The following is a 22,500-nucleotide window of genomic DNA, read 5'->3' as shown; positions in this document are numbered from 1 at the left end:
CCATTGTGAGCGTGTGTGAGGATGGATGGTTAGGATCGAGGCCTTGGTTGTAGGACTGAAATGTTAATTGCTGTGATTAGTGAAGCCTGGTGCATTATCTGACTCAATGTTGATGGTTATTTAGTTTCCTAATGATATCGAGGGTAAGTAAATTAATATATACGTGTATAATTATGTCTGCATTTCAGTTATGGTCTCTTCTTTGTTGTCCATAATTTCCAGAAGCCTTTCAAAGCCTTCAGTAGGTAATGGAACACATGGCAGATTCATTACTTTGTACTGATGGACCTGTTGAAGTACACAATGCTATTGTAGTGTGTTCAGTGGGGCTGGACCGCGCTGGCTGCTGAACCCACGCCAGCCTGGAAGCCGAACGCTGATTGGCTGCTGTTGTGTAAGTGATTTTATTCTTATTTTATTTCATTTATTTAGTTGTTCATTTATTTTGCTTTTGTCGCAGTTAGAAGATTATAAATATTGCTAGGTTGTGAACAGATAGATAGCAGCAGCCAATCATCACTCAGCTAACAGACTTGAATGGACTCGAGCGGCTTGCTCAGCACAGCCTCCAGTGATCATAGTTCATTGTTGAGAAGAGGATAGAACACAACAAGGCCTCTCTCTCCCTGCCAGTCACTCCCTCTGATTATATTCTAGTAGGAAAGTTACAAGGACATTAAAATTTTATAGAACAGAATGAAAATGGAAATAATATCCACTCATATTTGACAACCACTGGTACTGGTGATGCTAGGGAGGGAATGATGTCTGTCTGTCTGTCAGTTACCACGTGTAGGCCTGATGGCTTCTTGCAGCTTCCCTTATTTTCTTGTGTTCTTGTGATATCTGTCACACACTTTGCTGCCTCCATGAGTTTCCCTCATTAGGAAGGCTACAGCAGAACCTCCACCTCCTGTACAGACTCCCTCTGCACCACACAGGGATCACAAAGTTGTTACAGGCCTGCAGGGAAACACAAACACCTCAAGTACATGTTTTTATTATATTAACATTACACTTGCCTCAACGATATGTTTGACCCCTGCCGCCCTGCCGTGCTGGGCCTCACATGGGGTAATCTCAGTGACACACACACACACACACACACACACACACACACACACACACACACACACACACACACACACACACACACACACACACACACACACACACACACACACACACACACACGCATGCCAGCACAGTGCAAGTGGTGGCCAGGACTGCCACTTACAGTCCTGGATTGTGTATTACTGAGTGCAGCATTTTCTTTGTGTCAAACATTTGATCATCACTACAGCACATTCAGTGTGTAGTGATGTGTGAGTATTGCACTTGTGTATTCCTGATGTTGGTGCCCACCAGGGTGTGACAGCAGAAATACGAGTAATTACAAGAATATGTACTATTATTCACTTGTTACAGCATTTCTGCATATTATTCATTAATTCATCCACAGGTATAATGCTCATATGTTTTTTCCATCAAGTCAAACTCATCTTTGTGTGTTAATAAATAATGAATAGCACACAACATTGCATATTTATATAAATGGTTGCACAAAGCTGTACACTCATGATGCAGAGTGTGGTGGGCAAACACAGCCAGGAAGGCTGCCACACACACACACACACACACACACACACACACACACACACACACACACACACACACACACACACACACACACCAGCACAACACACCCAGCACACTCTAAAGGATTTGCTATACGGTTTAACAAAGCCTCTGCTGTCCACTTTAAATTTTGATTGCAGTTTATAAACAAAGAAATTTTGAAAAGTGGAAATTGAAAAAAATGGAAAATCCACAGTTGACTTTGCCTTATGAGTGCAGCCAAATTGTATATCATGATTGTCCTGTGCTATAGAGAGTCACAGTACATCTGATGGAGTCATGGATGCAGAGCCCTATGTTGTGTCCTCAGAGGCACTCCTCACCACACCCTTGGTGAAGCAGCACCGTGGGAGGCCCGTCTGTGGCTGCCACACTTCACTGCTGCATCTACATGTACACTTAAGCACACTTATATGAGTGCACACTGGGTACACCTTTACATGTACGGTGCAGGCAGCTGTACAAAGTGTTGTCACTCTTGTCAGAAAGCTTCACCCACTGGTGGCCCCTGGCAGCTACAACTACACACCACACTGGTGCTTGTAGTGATACAGTGATGTATGTATGTATGTGTGTGCATTCCTTGAACTATTCGGATGTAAAGAAATAATAACATAGTACAATATCTTAAAATAATTTAACTGAAATGTAGGTAAATTTTAGAAATGTGATAGTGAATGTGTGACCTAACCTGACTGACTGTCACCAGTAAATCCCTAGAGATGAGATGCCAAGCACACAGTTATTTATCCTTATTTATATGCTTCATGAGAAACTGGATAGATTAAAAACATAAAAATTGTAGGTGATTATTAACTCCTAAAGGACCGGGTGTGGGGGAGGGGTTAATTTGACTACTGCCAGGACCACAGGTAGAGCTCAAAACATGTAAAGTAGCTTGTTTTAGCATGCTTATTACTTTTAACATACAATGAATGAGTGAAAAAAAAAAACAGTACTCACCCCACAATTAACTCCTCTTTTGAATGGCCTCATGAGGGTGTCTGTAGGTGCCATGGTTACAGAGATATCATGAGTTGAATGAGATGGTGTCAGTGTATGCTGAGCATGGCTCAGCCCACACGCCTGATCAGCTCACCCCAGCCGTGGCTTGGGGAAAAAGAAAACAGGTGCTCCACGATTTTCCTTACATCCTCTACTCAGGCATTTTCTCTGTCTCTGTGCATTACAGTGGCTGATAGTGTGGTTAGCATGGCATGAGCATGGGGAGTGGAGGTAAGGAAATGCAGGGGTGAGTGAGCCAAATTGGACCCGTGAAATCATGTTCCTGGGAACTGGCCATGATGGAGGCTAGCTGTAGACTGACAACCCTTGATGTCTGACTCGAAATCAGCGTAGTTGTAGCCCAGGCTAGCAAATCAGACAGAAAATAGAATAATTTGGCTTTAATTTAGCAAAGATGTTGATCAGTGTCCCTGGTCCTTTAGGGATTGAAGAAAAAGAAATAGTAATATTGTATCATGTCTCACCAGTTGAGCATGGCAGTTGATGCCATTATCAAGCTGATGTTTGGGATTGAAGAAAAAAAAATAGTAATATTGTATCATGTCTCACCAGTTGAGCATGGCAGTTGATGCCATTATCAAGCTGATGTTTGTCTCTCATATTATTTTTTCTTATGAACAAAAGGCTTTTGAACTTTTAAAAAATATTTGTTTTTAGCCACCTTACTGTGGAGTTTCCCTAATAATCATATTTGTTAATATCCCTTAGTGCAGAGAATAACTTGACTGAAAGTGAATGGAAAGGTCAATTCTCTATCAGAAGGTTTCAATAGAGCATTGAAATACAAAGTGATAAAGCCAATCACAGCCTTAACCATGGTAAAGGGGTTGCCATGATCCACTATGCAGGTGCTGAACAAACCCCACCAGACAGCGTGACAACACTTCATATAGCCACCAGCACACACACTCAAGATTACATACACACACATGTACACAATTTAAGCCACTGAGAATACATGTTGTAGCTACACACACACACACACACACACACACACACACACAGAGGCTGATGGTAGAGGCTTCACCATCTCTTAAGTGGACTTCACCTTCCTGGAATGCTTAGGAAATACAAGTAAGTCTGGCACGGATGATGCAAGCGGCTGAAAAAATATTCCATGTGATGCAGAGACACTTTACATTAGACCTTCTGATTGAGACACACTGGGGAAGACAGGTTTCAATGCCTACAGCTTCACTAGTGATTAGAAATAAACCAAAACCTTCTGATATAATTTCAACTAGCAAGCGATAAACAGAAAAGCATCTTAATTTGGCACATGTCCTCTTCTTTTCACTCTTATCATTGTCATCACCTGCTACATATCCTTCTCTTCTCACTTCATCATTATCACCATCCTCTTCTCTCTATCATTATCATCATCCTCTTCTTCTCTTTCTCCATCATTATCATCATTCTCTTCTCTCTATCATTATCACCATCCTCCTCTTCGCTTTCCATTATTATCACCACCATCTTTTTCTCATCCCTTCATTAACATCATCTTCCTCCTCTTCTCACTCTCTCATCACTATCACCATCCTCTCCTCACTTCATCATTATTATTATCATCGCACTTCATCATCATTATCATCCTTCTCTTCTCACTTCATTATTATTATCATCTCACTCCCTCATCACCATCATCATCAGCCATTTCCATTCTGTTGCAAGGAGAAAGGTATCATCCAAGTCCTCTGCTCTCCTTTTCTATTTAGTCATCCATCTGTCTGTTCCATCTATTCTATAAAGCTCCAGTAAAGCTTATTTGTCTGTCTGTTTATCTATCTATTCTGCCCTCTTTCAGCCTCTATATTACCAGTGTTGCTTTCATTATCAGCACACTTCCCCTCACTCCCCAATGTGTCCTATATATGAGATTCACTATTGAGATTCACAGTTGAGTAAGAGGGTGCCTGTTTTCTTATCATCACCCCCTTTAGTGACTGACAGCAAGTGAGACAGTAAGTTATACGAGTGGGTTTTCTGTGAGGCTGACACATGCACATATACGCATAGGCACGCATGCACACACACACACACACACACACTCACACATACACATCCTGAGTCATGGATTGTATAATAGCACAACTGAACACTGCTTTGGGCTTGATTCTGAAGTGCAGACTAGACTAGAAAAGCAAGATGAACACAGCAAAGCACACACACACACACACACACACACACACACACACAGGCATAATAGTGTTTTCCCTTGGCTGGAGAGAGATTTTAGTGTGGTTTGGATCAGCGGTGCTTCTCTTTGGCTCCTGAGACTAGCAACTGAGTGACTGACTGGCTTGCTGCTTGGCTGACTGGCTTCCTGACTGTGCCATGTTCATAGGTGCACAGTCACCAGTTGCCTAGCATTAAGTTAGAGAAATTAGTGACTGAATGACTGATCAGCTGATGGAATGACTGACAGACTAACTGGTTAACTGACTACCTGTGTGCAACTTTGGTGTATTGAAATAATTTCTTTTATGAATGACTGACTGGAGGTTTTAATTTGTGAGTGAAGTTGTCGTTATATTTGTAACATTTACGTGTATGCAAGCAAGGTAATTTTAACAGAGTAGGTACCTAACTTTGTTCTTTGCCCTACTTTATGAGTACAGAAGTTTGCTACTTATGAAAATCTCAAAACATTATCTCAAAATACAAAAATATGTAATGAATGGAAAAAAAAAATTACAATCTACAGCTAATACTGGTTTCCAACTTTGCAATCAAAGAATGCGTTTTTAAGGGACACATCACTTGTAAATTGAGGTGCACTTGGAGTGTACAAATTTATCTCAAGCAGTGTTAATTCACCACAGAGGCATCAAGTGACTTACATCCACCTGCTTGAGTCTAGATTGGCTAAGGGTGAGATTCAAGGTTTGGCACACTGAAGATAGAATTGCAGTGTCACCTGAGTCTAGTTGTGGATGGTGGGCAGTGACAGCACACCCCAGGACTTCCCATCACACAGTCAGGTGCCAGGAGGGGTGGGGTGAGTGCAGGCAAGCTAACCACTGCATGCCTCTCACTGATACTCAGGAACTACTTATGCTCCACTGTCATTTTTTAGATCCAGCTGTCTTATCAATGCTTTCTAGTGCAACTGGAATTAATCAGTAACTAATCTATGGTCTGTTACTTTTCTTTTTCTTTCTTTTCCTTTTTTTTTTGAGGGGCACTGGCCTAAAAAAAAAAAAAAGATTCACTGAGGTTCTAGTCCCATAAGAAAGGTCAAAAGGATCATCCATAACTGAAGGATAAGTGTCTTGAAACTTCCCTCTTGAAAGAGTTGAGGTCATAGGAAGGAGGAAATGTAGAGGGAGTTCTGTTGCATATTTCAGTATCCTTTTGGTAGTGAAGAAGGTGCAATCAATCTTCCAGTCCTGCTAGAAAACCCTCAGTAACTACCTTAATGTCTGGCTGCTGGCTGACCATTTCATTCCACCCTGTACTGCCTTGTTAGAGACCAAACTCACCAAACTCAACTGGCCTAACATGTGTCTTTTTATCACCCATATGTTGCCTGAGGATGAACACTTGTCTCTACACTGCCAGAAATAATGTCAGTGAACTCAAAGTAAGGCAAGGCAATGATTGGCACTCAACAGACACTCCACTCCCTTGTTCTTTCTCTTTCCCCTTCAGTGCCCACAGATCCTCACTGCTACTCTGAACGCCTCATGAACCTAAGTAGCCTAAAACATGTATAATGCTCTCTCTCTCTCTCTCTCTCTCTCTCTCTCTCTCTCTCTCTCTCTCTCTCTCTCTCTCTCTCTCTCTCTCTCTCTCTCTCTCTCTCTCTCTCTCTCTCTCTCACAAGCAATAAAATAGGTCCTAAGTCTCTCATAAACTCAGTGGTTCCATTCTTTCCTGTCAATTGTCAGGACGAGATTCAAGTCACACACTCACATTGCCACCGTTCTCTCTTTCTCTCACTCAGTGGCAAGTAGTCACAAGAAGATACTGTCCTTGAATGAAAGGACTTGGTGTGTGAAGAGCGTGAAAAGTGTGAAGGGTCTGTACCTCACTGCCTTGCCTGGAGATCAAACTAGGTACACGAGCACTCAAATTTCTCACTGGGAGGGAAATAGTCGGCAATCATGAATCATGCATGTGATCATTAAGACATCTCTCAGACACACACATATACACACACACACACACAATAGACAGCCACACAACCACTATTTCCTCCCCCTATCAGAGCAGTAGGCCTGGCACCCTCTACCCCCGCCAGGCCTAGGTGAGGAGCAGGCTGTTGGTGCGGTGGGAGTTCTTAGCATCCACGTGGCACCAGAAGCAGAGGCAGGCCACCATGACAGGTGTCCCCAGCAGGCTAAAGATGAGCTCTCCAGTGATCTGAAGGAGGGAGAGGGCTTGAATGAGAGACTGAAGGAGAGAAGAGAGGCTTGTCTTTACTCTCCCATCTCCACCAAACACAGACTTGCCCATCACCCTTCAAACCATCTCATTACCTTCCCATCCCTTCACTTATCACAAGCTTATCTTTCACCCTTCCACATCCAATTACTCTCCCATGTCCTCACCCACCACAGACTTGCCTATCACCCTTTCAATCTTATTCCCTCTCTGTCCACCTACCACGGGATGCCACACCATGCCCAAGGGCCCTCCCATGGTGAAGAGAGACCACCAGGCTGCTTGTATGGGCAGGGCAAGGGCAGTTGTGGCCAGGGCAAACACCATGGACTGTGCTGCGGTCATCACCTTCCCCAGCAGCCACAGGAAGATCACATGCAGGGCCGCCATTAGCCAGCCATACAGCGCTGTGGGGCCACACTCACCCCCCCAGTGGAAGTGGCACCTCCACCCTCCAGCAGCCAGTCGGGCAAACTCTGAAGGGGAGCCAGCCTGTGGAAGGGAAGGGAAGGGAAGTGGTGCATTTTAGGGAGTGACAGTGGCAAGTGAATGAATGGCTTGCTGGTATATTACTTCACAAATGCATGGCTAATTTTCTTGTCTTTTTTCTTTTCTGCTTCATACACACTGGTATTCTGAAAACTTTTTAAAATCCTGCTGAATGTGGTGAGAAAAAGACAGCCAGAGAGAATAAGAAAATGGGAAATGAGAAGAGAAGAAAGAAGATAGGAAGGCAGCAGTGAGTGGCAGGAAAAAAAAAAACACTGAAAGAATGTGATGAAAGCTGAAAGAAAAGATGGGAAAATAAAATGAAGAAAATGTTATGGTAGCAATGAAAAAAGACAAAAAAACAGGATAAAAATGACACAATGATAGGAATGAGTATTCTTCCCAACATAAAAGACATGACAACCTTGCCAAGAGTGGTGAAGAAGTCAGTCCAGAGAAGGGCAAGGGTGGCCACAAGGGAGGCGAGGGAGAACCACACCATGTACAGCTCCCACTTGGCATTGGGAACCGCAGTGGGGAGGGCCAGCACCCCACTACCACCACCACCATTGGCCACCACCACCAGGGCCTCTGTGTCCTCGCCACCCCCACCTGGCGCCCCTGACACAGTGGTGATCAGGCGCCGTCCTGTGTCCATACCCTGGGGAGTAGAATTATAGGTACAAATATATACAAGGAGATTTATAAGTACAAACATACATAAATGAATATAATGTAGTAAGGCTTAAAAAAAAATAAATAAATAAAAAGTTAGGACTGGAAAAAGTTATTGATGCAAAAAGTTGGATTTGTGCAGGGTTACTCTTTGGACACTCACAGCTTACTAGCATTCTATCTGCACCATCTATATGCATTCACAGCTGAAAATGTCCATAAAAAGGCTTTCTGAGTTGTGACGTGGCATCTACCAGCACACTCTTACAATTATGAATATTCTGTCATATTTTAAAAATTTAGCTAAATATTCTGTCATATTTTAAAAATTTAGCTAAAAGAGATTATGATTTACAAGGCAAGAGACCAAAATTAGTGTGTTGAATTAAACTGAACTGAATACAGACATTCCCTGGCTTACAAACATCCAAGTTACAAACATTCAGAGATACCAACAAGAATTGTATAGGTTTTCTAGGCTTATTTTAGGGGAAAAATTGTATCTTTGATGTTGCAAGATATGGTAGTTTAATTTCTTTTGTTTTATTATTATATATACAATACCTTTATCACTGTGTACTGTATAATATTGTTTTAACACAACTTTAAAATATTACCTAGATGTAACACCCAAAATGATGACTTATGATGACTTATGAGCCTAACTCATAAGTGAGAAAGTGTCTGTACGAAATTATTCTAATTACAGGTGATCCTTGACTGCAAATAAGTACATATATACACAGAATACATATCATGAGGAGTCCAACACTCTTCTCTGCTTCCTCTTCCTCCTCCTCCTCACCTTCTTTGAGAGCACCTCCCTCTCCAGCATGAGCCAGGCCAGGGTGAAGAGGAAGAGGGCCACAGCGTACACAATGGTCCACAGTGAGTGTGCCTCCATTCCCCACTTGGGCCCCTCCTCCGCTGGCCCGTCCCCAGCCCGGTCCGACCCGCGGCAACGGAACTTGTTGTTGAGCTGGAAGTCCACCGCCAGGAAGAGACCGCTGAGGACGCCACACAGGGAGAACATCTTGGCGGAACTCAGCTCTGTGAAGGAAGGGAGGAGTGAGGTGGAGAAAAGTGTAGGGAAAGAAAGGAAGGGAGTGACAAAAAGGAGAGGATGACCTTCAAATGCTGGCAGGAGTAAGACCATAAGGAAGACAAAGAAGTACATGGAGAGGGTCACTGAAGGAAGCAGCTGGAGGGAAGACTTGGAGACAGCTGACTTTTGGCTGGAGACAGAAGACCATGATCAAAATTCAGAGGAGCATGCAGGGATGCTAACTGGCAACTGCTGGATGGCAATTAAGTCACGTGAGGTTTCTTTAAGTTTGTGAATGCATGAATGTGTCCTGCAAAAAAGAATGTAAGAAAAATTGATCTAAGTGGAAAAATGAAGCTGTGTATTGCAGAGATGTACACAAAAAAAGCTAATAAACTGTCATGGTTGTGTGAGGGAATCTGATCCCCAACATGAACCTCTCATAGGAAATCCATCCAGCCTTCAGATGAATTTCTCCATATTTCAATGAGGTGTTCGAGGGAGGCATGACAGACAGACCAGAGTGAGCCCAACCCAGCCCAACTTTTGATTTCTCATGTTTCAATGAAGTGTTGAAGGGAAACATTACAGACCAAAGTGAACCCATCCAGGCCAAACTTTCAACTTCAACGTGATTCAGGGAAGTGTTCAAGGGAGGCATTACAGACTGATTGAAGTGAACCCATCCCAGTCAAACTTTCAATTTCTCAGGCTCTTAATGAAGTGCTGCAGGGAAGCATTACAGACAGACCAAAGACTGAAGTGAGTCCACCCCTCAACCACCTCACCTGGCCCCCGGTAGAAGTGAGCCCACCCCAACCACCTCACCTGGGCCACGGTAGAAGAAGTAAATGATGATCATGTACATCACCACCAGGCCCATGAGCGGCTCCTGGGCATGACACACCACCCGCCGCCGGTCCAGTGCGTACACCGTCATGAGGGTGGCCAGGCCGTGGATGGCCCCCAGCCTCACCACACGGGCAGGGGAGGGCGGGCCGAGCCTCCCCACCTGGCAGAAGTAGCTGTAGCGCACCTGCACACACAGCACGATGGGAGCGGCCGTGAACAGCGACAGGAACAGCAGGCCGGAGTATGCGTCACCCGCACCATTGATGGACTGTGGGGGGTGGTGTGTGAGGGGCGTTGATTGGGGGTTTTATGGAAATGGTTTAGCTTATTACTTTTGAGACACTGACTGTTTGTTTATAGGTAAAGTGTAATGGGATGAGATGGTACAGATTACTCCTTCATTCCTCTTTCATTCCACTCATGCTTCTTTTCTTTAACCCTCTTTCTCTTCACTCTTCTCTCTCTCTGGCTATCCCTTCTTTCTACTTTTCCTCCTTTCCATTCCCCTTATTCCTTCATTTCTCTTTCATTCCACTCTTGCTCCTTTCCTTTACCCTTATCCCTTCATTCCTCTTTCACTCCATTCTTTCACATTTCCTTTCCTCTCTCACTCCACTCTTCCCCCTTTCCTTTCCCATTATCCCTCCAGTCCTCTTTCCTTCCCTTCTCCCTGTTGCTACCCTACTCTTTCCCACTTTCCCACCCCATTCTTCCTTTCCCCATCTCCACCCAACTCTTCCCCTCCCCCCTCCCCATCCACACCTCAAGATACACAGGCAGCATGATGACCAGCGCGGCAGAGACCAGCACCAATGCGGCACAGTGCAGGGGCAAGTGCCAGGGGGGCGGTGGCTGCTGCAGGAGGGAGGGGAGGGGTGGCATTGTGGCAGTAGCCCCTCCCCCGCCCCCGCCACCCCCTCCACCCCCTCCAACGCTCAGCTCCTGCAGGTCGTCAGCACGGATCAGGGTCTCCTGCTCTTCCGTCTCCCCCTCGGCCATCTTGGTGTGTGTGCTGCAAGTGTGTAAAGGGTTGTTAGTGTTCTTTGTCTGTCTGTCTGTCTGTTTGTTATTATTATTCCCTTATCTATCTGTTGTTATTATTGTTATCTATCATTGTCTATCTGTTATTTTCATTGTTTATCTATTTCTTATTTTCCTTGTCTGTCTATCTGTTATCATCATTGTCTATCATTCTGTCTGTCTATGTCATTATTATCTATTTGTCTGTCTATCTGTTACTGGCATTATCTATTTGTTATTATCATTATCTATCAGTCTATCTATCCATTATTTTCTTTGTCTATCAGTCTGTCTGTTTATCTTTATATCTGATAAAATATTTGTTTATCTATCTATCTATCTATCTATCTATCTATCTGTGTGTTTCTGTATCTGATAAATGTTTGTCTTTTATCATCATTATTCATCTATCTATTTATCTATCTATCTACATATCTACCTTATAAATATTTTTAAGAACTCAAACAAGGGGATGGATGGGTGCAATAAAAGTCAACGTTTATTTCTATGCTTGCTATTTCCAATCTCTTGTTCTCCCCTCATTACATTCTGTTATGCACTCCAGCACTCTGCCCTCCATTCCACCTATTGAACTGTAGCTAGTCATCTTGCACCACATTATGATTTCTTTTGTTATCCTTCCTGACCACAGGCTGAGGGTAAGAAGGGCATCCAGTTGGCCTGACAGTTCCCAAATGCCAAATGCAGACTTTCATTAAGAGGCACCATCCTAGCCCTCATAAACTGGATGTAAAACCAAGAAATAATAAATAAATAAATAAATAGATAGATAAAAATTGCTGTTTGTAGCTAACCAATGTTAGAGTGAGACTTTTATACCCCAAAGACACTCCACTTACGAGAATTTTATAATCTCATGAGAGTGGCAAGAAGTCTGAGGATGTTCATTGTTCTATTCTATCCTTTGTTGTGTTGGCTGTTTCTGGGGCCTTGGTGTGACTCACTAACCAACCTACTGGAGGCTGCAGGGATTTCATTGAATGGTGGTGACTACAAGCTGAGCCAAGGTTAAGCTCACTGGTGTGGCTTCCCAGGAACCAGAGAAGCACACTGTGAAGTCCCATCATTGTTGTATTCTGATATTTTACTAATTTTTTTTTTATTTCAGAATCATTTAATTTATCAATACTACTTTTAACTTATGACCTGTCACTGTTCATGTTAAATGGAAGGTGGAAAAGAAAAGTTTTCCAGTATTTATTTCTTGTTAAAGAATGTCTTTAAACCTAATTCCAAATTCTCTTTGTTTCATTATTTGTAGCAGTGCCTGCCTCTGTGAACAGTGCAACCTGTGAATCTTTGAGGACTATATATTAAAAACATACAAACAAGGAGATGTAGATATAGTATTTTCTTAATTTACCACAATCCTGTAGACACATAGCATTGTGTTATGGTAAAACAGCAGTTGTACCTCTCTGATATACTAATTTTATCTATGAATAGGGTGTCTGTGATGGGTTGAGCCAGGCATGTTACCTCAGAAATTCTTTCATGCATGAGTACTGCTTGGGTCTTGAATATTTTGACCAAGACTGATGAAAAAAAGGTCAGAAAAATCTTTTATTAATACAGTAAGTTGTAGGGCAATAAGTTGTCACTAAAAGCCAGTAATGAATCATCAGTTTAACACTGGCATTTCTGTCCCCTGCAGGTGGGCACACACGGCTGGCCTGGCATGGTGGTGTTGGTGGCACAGGGAGTGTGTTGCATGGCACTCACTGAGGAGATGAGGTAAGGCATTTGGTAGTAGATTTTTAGTTGCTGATGATGCACTGCATGACTGGGCCACAATATTAACTATTAGGCCTGGTCTACACAGTGAATTTTTGTGCTGATCAGATTTTCTGTGGCAGTGCCTTATGTTTTGATACTTACTTTGTACTTTAATAAGTCCACAGTGAATAGAAAATATTACAAGGCAAACCATTGTAAGTCAGGATCTGCTGAAAACACTTCTTACAGGTATGAATCCAGTCCTGTTGGGCAGATTTCAAGATATTTTATCTATTCATGCAATTGCAGATTTTGTGATTGCTGAATTCATGCTTGCCAGTGGCCAACAGCACATCATCTACAAATGCACAGCCTGTATTAGATCAAAGGGACCACCATGGTATATATGAAATTGTTCTCAGTTTGCTGCTTCCTCAGCCACTTAGCTCTTGGTGCACACAGTTGTGTAGCAGCACCGGTCTGACTGGCTTTTTGAGCGATGCACGAACCTAAAAGTTGTGAGAGTTGAACATTTTCCAAGGTGCCTTCACTCACTTATGACAGACGCATGTTCCTGCTGTGAGTAGCTAAGTGATTCCTACATTGTCTTTATCACCTGGAGAAGAGCACTGCAACTCACCCTGTGGCAGTGAACGGTGGGACAGGCAGCCTTGCTCCTTGTGGGGTAGAGATTCTCCACATAGTCTTGTTATAAAAGCAGAACAATTACTGTGCAACAAAAATATAAACATTGGTGCACTCCCTCAGTTTTCTGCCACTAGCCAGGCAGCAAGCCTGTTCTGTTCTTTGCATTAAAAGCTCTGCTTTTTAAAAAGTCTGGCTCTCAAAATTGTAAACCAGCATTACTGTACTTCCTTGGTTGCAATTAAATATTTCCAGTAAACTATCAAATGGTTGAGAGGTTGCCAGTGTTGGTTGTCTTCACTGCTCTGAGGCTGCTGTGCCCACTGAGGCTCACACACCAGCCAATGCAACAAGAGAACAAAGATCACGTACACATGATGTATACACAACACAGTGAACTCAACCAATTAACATTCTTAAAATGTTTTGGTGGCCATTTGTACACTGGCAGTTGTTTGGGTTGCTCAACCAGGCATGGCAGTAATTGGCACCATGATGGTTGCACAATCTTTCCTTCCTGCCTGACCTTGCAGCCCACCTGCTTTGAGTTTCCTGTTGATGCTCTTATTTGTCTATTATCCTCAACTAATGCAATAGAATCACCACTCTCTGAAGCATGCTTACAACACCCATCTAGCTCACCTTGTTATGGCTAAGCACATACATTTTTTGCCACCATGAGATAAAAAATAATAAAATAATCAGTGCGACAGTGTAACCAGCCAGCAGCCCATGATGTGGCCTGCGCTGGGTGGTGGAGGGTGTCAAAACACCAGACACTTAAGCCACACACAGGAGGAGTCAAAGTGGGGATATCATTTCACCAGACAGCAACCTCCAAGTCCCAAATCTTTACCCTTATTGTATAGATCTCGTCACTCAAACCTCACCTAAGCTAACCATCGCACCTTGAGTGTTGCTATGATTGATGGAGGTTTGGATTTGCGATGTAATTGAAATAACCTTAGCATGTTCATCTTGAGATTTTGAGTATGTATTTGTTTATGGATAAAATGGTAATGTTACTTTTCTTTTTCATCTTATGGTCTACACAATGATGGGAACACCAGTAAAATGAATGAACTCAGTTATCATAAAACCAACCTAAGCTAATGTAACCTTTAGATGAAAACCCTCTTGTTATTTTGGCACTATCCTAAATCAGACTTGTAGGGCTTTATGGAAATTACTCAAGCGTAGGGTACAACAATTTTGAGACAGTGACTATTTACTTCTGGACTAAAATATGACGCGCTCTCTCTCTCTCTCTCTCTCTCTCTCTCTCTCTCTCTCTCTCTCTCTCTCTCTCTCTCTCTCTCTCTCTCTCTCTCTTCAAATCGTGATATGCACAATAAGCAAACAACACTAAAATTAATGAAATGAATTGATCCAAACCTAAGTTGGGTGAAAATGCAAAATGTTACTTCAGTACCAACCTTGATTAGATTTGTATTCACTGGAGTCTCAACACACAGTAGTAATACAACACTCGGCTTCCTTTAGGACTGTCTCGCCCCTTCCTGTCCAGGCTGAGAGGAAGCGCCCTGCCCTTAACTTATCACCACCACTACCACCACCACCCCCAACTGTTTCTTCTCATCTGCTTGTCTTTCTTTCACCTTTCCCCATCACTCAAGACTTACTGCCTCCACCCATCATATGTCTTCCATTCCTTTATTTATTCAGTTTCTTTTTGTCTGTTTTACTACGCAAGATGACTCACTTAAATCACCCTTCTCTTCTCTTTCTCTTCTCACCGCGTCTCCTTCCTGTCTCCACTCCTCATTTAAGTATATTAATTTTAAAAAACCTTCGAGCCTTTTCAGAACCTGTTGATTTTAAGAGAGGTATTAAAGTTAAGAAAAAAGGACGGGAATAATCTTAATCCTTACCTTCCTTCCTGTGTCCGTCTGTCTGTGTGTCATTAAATGTCTCGGTCCGCGTACGGTTTTATTTGTTTTTATTATTGCATGGTGGTTAATTTTTCCTTACTGAGGTGTGGTTTGGCGTGGAATGTGTTAATGGTGATTTTTTTATTTGTTTGTGTGGTTGTTGTGGTTTAGTTGTATGTAAGGAGTGGGTATGGTGGAAGTACTTTGGTGCAAGATAGTACTTAATACGTTTGTTTACAGATTCCGCGCCACTTGTTTCAGTCGACGGTCAGTGGTGGAGAGTTAAGTAAAGGTGTGACTGATGGATTGATAGATAGGGTTATTGTTGTGTGTATATTAATAGTACAGCAAAGTAAAGCAAACGTGTGTTGATTCTTGACACGGTAAATGTTATGAAAATTAATAAAAAAAGCCCGTCTTACGATAGCGGACGATTTATTTTATTTTATTTATTTATTTATTTATTTATTTATTTATTTATTTATTTATTTTATTTTATTTATTTAATAATAATAATAATAATAATAATAATAATAATAATAATAATATTATTATTATTATTATTATTATTATTATTATAGATTTCGGTGTTTTGGATGAATGATATTTCTCTCTCTCTCTCTCTCTCTCTCTCTCTCTCTCTCTCTCTCTCTCTCTCTCTCTCTCTCTCTCTCTCTCTCTCTCTGTCCAGAGATGTACGAGTATATGAGGGAAAAACACAATGAGAAGCAATAAAATGAAGGAGAAAGAGGAGCACGGTAGATATGAGTGATGATGTCACAGACTGCTGCTGTATTCATAACTAACATTTATATTACAATGACACCTACCACCCCCTCCCGCACACACACACACACACACACACACACACACACACACACACACACACACACACACACACACACACACACACACACACACACACTGTTGCTAAGATGGTAAAGTTGTAAGGGGTGGTTTGCAATGTTTATGGGACGCGTAAAAAAAAAAAAAAATAAATAAATAAAGCACACACACGCCCTCGGCCACGCAACACGAGGGAGGGTTCCTACAGGCGGCTCCAGACCCAGGGAGCCCCCGCCGCTCTAAAGTTCTTTAATCTCACCTACTGTTAGTTTCACACCATGACCGATATTCCCGCAAGTCCACAATACTTAATTTTATCTTATTATCGTTGTGAATGTGAATGTTAATATTTAAATCAACAGCATTTATACTTATTGAATTTTTGGTGCGGCATGAACACAGGTAGGAAATTACTGTGTTCAAATATATATATTTTTTACTTAAGTCTGTGTTGGGGTTCCCGTAGCCCAGTGGATAGAGTGACTGTCTTGGGAACCTTGAGTGTTGGACGTCACCGTTCAAACCCCACTAGGTACTTAAAAATAATATAAAAAAAATGACCTGGTAAAAAAATATTCACATTATAATAAACAATATATTTTCTCCTTTAATATATAATAACATGAACATAAGACGCGGAAATAGGCCCAGTGGGTAGTGATGAACTTCAAAATTGGCGTGAGGGAAGCGTGGGTTCGAACCCCACTCGGAACTTGCAAAAAAAAAAAAAAAAAAAAAAACCCATCCACTCTACCACCATGTGTGCCTAAAACCCACCCTGGGAAGTACAAGGACAACCAAACTGACTGACTCAAGTAGGTTAGGATAGGATAGTTTAAGTCAATTTAGTGGTTCAAGTAATGACCAGGGTCAGGAGGAGGAAGCACCAGAGGAAGAAAAAGCAGCAGCAGCAGCAGCAGAGGAAGAAGAAGAGGAGAAGAAGAGGACCACCACCAGCAGCAGCAGAGGAAGAAGGAGGACCACCACCAGCAGAAGAGGAAGAAGAAGAGGACACCGCCAGAAGAGGAAGAAGAAGAGGACACCGCCAGAAGAGGAAGAAGAGAATCATCACCACTGGCAGCAGAAGAAGAGGACACCGCCAGAAGAGGAAGAAGAGAATCATCACCACTGGCAGCAGAAGAAGAGAACCAGCAGCAGCAGCAGCAGAGGAAGAAGAAGAAGAGGACCACCACCAGCAGCAGAGGCAGAAAAAGAGGACCACCACCAGCAGCAGTGGAAGAAGAAGAGGCTGCTGCTGATGGAGAGGGAGAAGAAGAGGACCAGGGGCAGAGGCAGAAGAAGGGACCACTACCAGCAGCAGCAGCAGAGACAGAAGAAGAGGACCACCAGCAGCAGCAGCAGCAGAGGAAGAAGAAGAGGACCAGCAGCAGCAGCAGCAGCAGAGGAAGAAGAAGAGGACCAGCAGCAGCAGAGGCAGAAGAATAAGAGGACCACCTGCAGCAGCAGAAGCAGAAGAAGAAGAGGACCACCTGTAGCAGCAACAGCAGAGGCAGAAGAAGAAGAGGACCACCTGCAGCAGCAGCAGCAGAAGCAGAAGAAGAAGAGGACCACCTGCAGCAGCAGCAGCAGAAGCAGAAGAAGAAGAAGAGGACCACCTGCAGCAGCAGCAACAGAGGAAGAAGAAGAGGACCACCACCAACAGCAGCAGCAACAGAGGAAGAAGAAGAAGACCACCACCACAAGCAGCAGCAGCAGAAGAAGAAGAAGAAGAAGAAGAAGAAGAAGAAGAAGAAGAAGAAGAAGAGGACCACCATCAGCAGCAGCGCAGCAGAAGAAGAAGAGGACCACTACCACCAGCAGCAGTGGTAGAAGAAGAAGGACCAACACCTCCACCAGCAGCAGAGGAAGAAGAAGAAGGAACCACCACCACCAGCAGCAGAGGAAGAAGAAGGACTAACACCAACACCACCAGCGGAGGAAGAAGAAAAACGACCACCACCACCACCACTAGCAGCAGGAGAGGAAGAGGAAGAAGAAGAAGCAGCACTATCATTTGAAGAAGAAGCAGCACCACTGAACTGACCCTGAAATGTCCAAGCACCGCCAGACTGACCAACTCGAGCAGGTAGGATAGCATAAGGCAGGATAGGATAGGATAGGCTAGCTAGGTGGTCCATGCCAGGGTCAGGAGGAGGAGGCAGCAGAGGAAGAGGAAGAACCAACACCAGCAAGAAGACGCAGCACAGCACCAGAGGAAGAAGCAACAGAGGAAGAAGAAGAAGAAGAAGGACCACCACCACCACCGCTACCAGCAGAAGAAGAGGACCACCACCACCACCACCAGCAGAGGAAGAAGAGGATCACCACCAGCAGCAGCAGCAGAGGAAGACGAAGAGGACCACCACCACCACTACCAGCAAAGGAAGAAGAAGAACCACCACCACCACCACCAGCAGAGGAAGAAGAAGAGGACCACCACAACCACCACCACCAGCAGAGGAAGAAGAAGAGGACCAGCAGCAACAGTAAGAGCGGCAGAAGAAGAAGAAGAAGAAGGACCATCACCACCACCACCAGCAGAGGAAGAAGCAGCAGCACCATTGAACTGACTAATTCGAGCAGGTTAAGGATACAGGACAGGATATGATAGGTTAGGATAGGGTAGGATAGGATAGGATATGGTTAGTTAGGTGGTCCATGTAGCCAGGGTCAAGAGGAGGAGGAGGCAGCAGTGGAAGAAGGAGACGCTGCACAACACCAGAGGAAGAAGAAGCCACCCCCACAACCAGGAGCAGAGGACCACCACCACCACCACCACCACCACCACCAGTAGAGGAAGAAGAAGAGGACCACCACCACCAGCAGCAAAAGAAGAAAGAGAGGAAGAAGAAGAACACCAGCAGCAGCAGTAGCAGAAGAAGAAGAAGAAGAGAAAAAAGAACAGCAGCATCACCAGCAGCAGCAGAGGAAGAAGAAGAAGCAGCAGTAGCATCACCAACACCACCAGCAGAGGAAGAAGAAGCAGCACCACTGACCTGACCCTGACATCTCCAAGCACCACCAAACTGACTGACTCGAGCAGGATAGGATAGGATAGGGTAGATTAAGTGGTCAAAGTTGCCAGGGGGTCAGGAGGAGGAGGCAGCAGAAGAAGAAGCAGCAACACCATCAGAGGCAGTACCACCACCACCACCACCAACAGAAGAAGAGGAAGGACCACCACCACCACCACCAGAGGGAGAAGAAGGAGAAGTAGCATAAGAGGAAGAAGGAGAAGAAAATGTAGAAGATGTAGAAGAAAAGTCAGAGGAAGAAGAAAATATCCCTTGGTCCCTTTCAAACGTTGAGGGAGATTGCAGCTAGTTGAGGATTCTTTGGAAAGCGAAAAAAAAATAAAAAATAAATAAATAAATAATAATAATAAAAAGACATGATTTGAATAGTGTTTTGCCCGTCTTGGCATTGTATAAGCGATGGCTGAGTGCTCCAAATTATTGTTGTTGTTGTTGTTGCTTATTTTCTCATTTTTTTTTATCAAAGTATGAACTTGATACGCATTCGTTTATATTTAGATGTGTCTACCCTTAAATCACATGAATTTTTCTTAATATGAACCACTTTTCATAGATTTATTTTAGGGTAAACTCTACCTTTTTGTATAAGAGAGAGAGAGAGAGAGAGAGAGAGAGAGAGAGAGAGAGAGAGAGAGAGAGAGAGAGAGAGAGAGAGAGAGAGAGAGAGAGGTGGGGGAGGATCGGCAATGTACGTCAAGATGCAGTACATGCCTGAGACACGCCTGGCTGCCGTGCTCTTTTTCGTCTCTGAGCTTTTCATAAACTAAATTGTGCTGGTTGGGTGAATGGTTGGGCCTGGAGTGCAGCGGCGACTGTAACGTGCCTACCATTACAATAACTTACCCATTACAGCAACAACAACAACAACAGCAACAACAACAATCGGCTTTATTTATTTATCGGCTTTATTTATGTGAATCGGCTTTATTTATTTATTTATTTATTTATTTATTTATTTATTTGTCAGTTTATCTGTTTGTGAAGAAAACTGACCAAGAACGGAATGAAACTGTCACTCCAAATAATGAATAAACAAATAAATAAAGTAAAAGAATACTCGTAGATAAGCGGATAAATGAAGACTTGATAAATAGATATATGAAGCAGATGAATAAATAGATGAAAATACACTTACACCATAATACCCACCATAGACGCCCTAATACCCTGACTAGACACACAGCCATAAAATATTTCCCTTTTTCTGTCAACTACCAATAATAATAAGGCATAAACCTAAGGCATAAACCACACCCTTTCTCTAACTTGTAGTCTCTCTCCCTCCCTCTCTCTCTCTCTCTCTCTCTCTCTCTCTCTCTCTCTCTCTCTCTCTCTCTCTCTCTCTCTCTCTCTCTCTCTCTGGAACGAAAAAGAAAGTAATTCATGATTCAAGGTAACATACTTTGAGTCTTGAAAGAAAACCTTGTAATTAGACACACACACACACACACACACACACACACACACACACACACACACACACACACACACACACACACACACACACACACACACACACACAGCTGTTGGAAGAAAGGAAGAGCAAAACTGACAACGAACAAGACGATCACGAATGAAAGGAGATGAGTGAGAGGTGAGTGAGGGAAGGGAGTTAGAAAGTGATAAAAGGAAAGGAAGGGCTGCCCATTTTCTCTCTTTCTCATTTGTTTACGTTTTCTTTGACGCGTTCAGAGAGAGAGAGAGAGAGAGAGAGAGAGAGAGAGAGAGAGGCACCTGGTTATGTACTAAATTTGTTACCCGTTCACTGTTACCTGGTAGTGTGTGTGTGTGTGTGTGTGTGTGTGTGTGTGTGTGTCGCAATGAATCCTAGAAGTGGTGGGTGTGGCAATGTAGGGATTTAGGATATGCTTAGTCACACACACGCACCTTTTATTTTCCTAGAGTATTGATAGCAGTGGCGTCAGCGGTGGTAGTAGTAGTAGTAGTAGTAGTAGTAGTTGTTGTTGATGTTGATGTTGATGTTGTTATTATTGTTGCAGTAGTGGTAGTAGTAGTAGTAGTAGTAGTAGTAGTAGTAGAACTCTTGTCGAAAAAAATCAAATGGTTCTTTCCTTCCGTCTTGCACATGTAAACATTGTTATGGAAATCAAAAGAGCACATTTGACTCTCTCACTACGACATCCAACAGTCCTCAACACAAATGGCACAACACGAGACCTTTTCCAAGTACATACGAGTACACTATTGAAAAGAGGGATTAAAAGAGCTCTCTGGTGCCTGGCCTATACAGCATTTAGAGGCGGCTGCTGAAGAAACGAAAATAACCCAGTGAAGTTTATGATTAAAGGAAGATTTGCCATAGAGCAGATAAAGGGTTAAACCAGTCCACTTATTGTGTGGTGGAGTCTTTTTCCAGCACAATTACTTCCACGTTAATACTTCCATGGTACCCTATCTTAAACATTTTAGACCCTTGTACCGACTATTTCAAGAAGCTGTAGAGAAAGTTAGGGGGGGTGGTTTCAAAGGCGCTGTTAATATAGTGACAGATTAACAAGGATTCTGCCTCGTCATTGGAAAAAAAAAAAGCCTGGGAATCCAATTAATCATCCCTGTGGTCTTTGAAAATAATCTCTTGGCGGGGGGCGGGGGGCGGGGGGCGTCTGAAAGGGTGTTAGTGAATACTGTATACGTTCCTTTGTCTCAACACTTTCCCTGCTGGTCGTCAACAATTTTTTTTTTCGGTAATTTCTAACGTATTTTCTTGCCCTACAACCACGTCGAGGCATTATACCGTCTAGGAATTGCTATATCTATCTTTTCTATTCACTTCTCTTTAATTTTCGTCGATGTCTTTATAGATGTCATTGCTTTTAAATGACGTCTTGAATGATGTCTGTTATCTCACACTTAAGATACTCTGCCTCCTCTCTCTCTCTCTCTCTCTCTCTCTCTCTCTCTCTCTCTCTCTCTCTCTCTCTCTCTCTCTCTCTCTCTCTCTCTCTCTCTCTCTCTCTCTCTCTCTCTCTCTCTCTCTCTCTCTCTCTCATCTTTCCAGCCTTGAGTGTCGATCCTGCAGCACACGTGTCTTTGGTGGAACATGTGGTACGCTAAGGTGGTCGACATTCTAAGTTACGTCAGGGTCACCGGAGAGCTAGCAACGTCAGGGTCACCGGAGAGCTAGCAACGTCAGGGTCACCGGAGAGCTAGCATCCCTGGCGTCACATCCTGTTTACTGGTGCCGCCACTC

General features: G+C 43.3%; 1 protein-coding gene and 1 long non-coding RNA gene across 6 annotated transcripts in view; one reads left to right on the top strand and one right to left on the bottom strand.

The window, feature by feature from the left end:
- The window catches only part of LOC135104846 (uncharacterized), a 106,654-nt gene that overhangs the window by 81,589 nt on the left and 2,565 nt on the right, over positions 1-22,500 (top strand). The window contains exons 2-3 of one of the 3 annotated variants that reach the window (XR_010270560.1): positions 12,810-12,889; positions 22,309-22,500. The exon at positions 22,309-22,500 is cut by the window's right edge and continues 739 nt beyond it. This is a non-coding gene — a long non-coding RNA (uncharacterized LOC135104846). Of the gene's footprint in view, positions 1-12,809; positions 12,890-13,180; positions 13,316-22,308 lie in introns of those variants that run through there. The other 2 variants (XR_010270561.1, XR_010270559.1) reach the window with 2 other exon arrangements.
- LOC135104841 (uncharacterized) lies at positions 985-15,529 on the bottom strand. Of its 3 annotated transcripts, none has more exons than XM_064012510.1 (7): positions 15,409-15,529; positions 10,877-11,126; positions 10,091-10,382; positions 9,023-9,267; positions 7,967-8,203; positions 7,276-7,545; positions 985-7,032 (listed from the first exon to the last, which is right to left on the bottom strand). In XM_064012510.1, the coding sequence occupies exons 2-7, from the start codon at positions 11,111-11,113 to the stop codon at positions 6,913-6,915; spliced, it is 1,401 nt and encodes a 466-aa protein (XP_063868580.1). In that variant the 5' UTR covers positions 11,114-11,126; positions 15,409-15,529; the 3' UTR covers positions 985-6,912. The 3 variants fall into 3 exon arrangements, with proteins under 3 accessions (XP_063868580.1, XP_063868579.1, XP_063868578.1); XM_064012509.1 differs by lacking the exon at positions 15,409-15,529 and adding an exon at positions 14,953-15,378; XM_064012508.1 differs by lacking the exon at positions 15,409-15,529 and adding an exon at positions 13,512-13,821.

Source organism: Scylla paramamosain, chromosome 11 (assembly GCF_035594125.1).
Source record: "Scylla paramamosain isolate STU-SP2022 chromosome 11, ASM3559412v1, whole genome shotgun sequence".
Lineage (NCBI taxonomy): Eukaryota > Metazoa > Arthropoda > Malacostraca > Decapoda > Portunidae > Scylla > Scylla paramamosain.
Note: the sequence above shows the minus strand (reverse complement) of the source record. Positions and strands in the feature narration are given on the sequence as shown.

Bases quoted from the DNA above. Each gene is read 5' to 3' on its own strand.
- LOC135104841 (XM_064012508.1), bottom strand. From the start codon at position 13,573: ATGTGGAGAATCTCTACCCCACAAGGAGCAAGGCTGCCTGTCCCACCG. The intron at 7,546-7,966 runs GTTGTCATGTCT...TCCCTTCCACAG, and splicing joins TCTTCACCACTCTTGGCAAG to GCTGGCTCCCCTTCAGAGTT. The intron at 7,033-7,275 runs GTAGGTGGACAG...TCCCTCCTTCAG, and splicing joins GCATGGTGTGGCATCCCGTG to ATCACTGGAGAGCTCATCTT.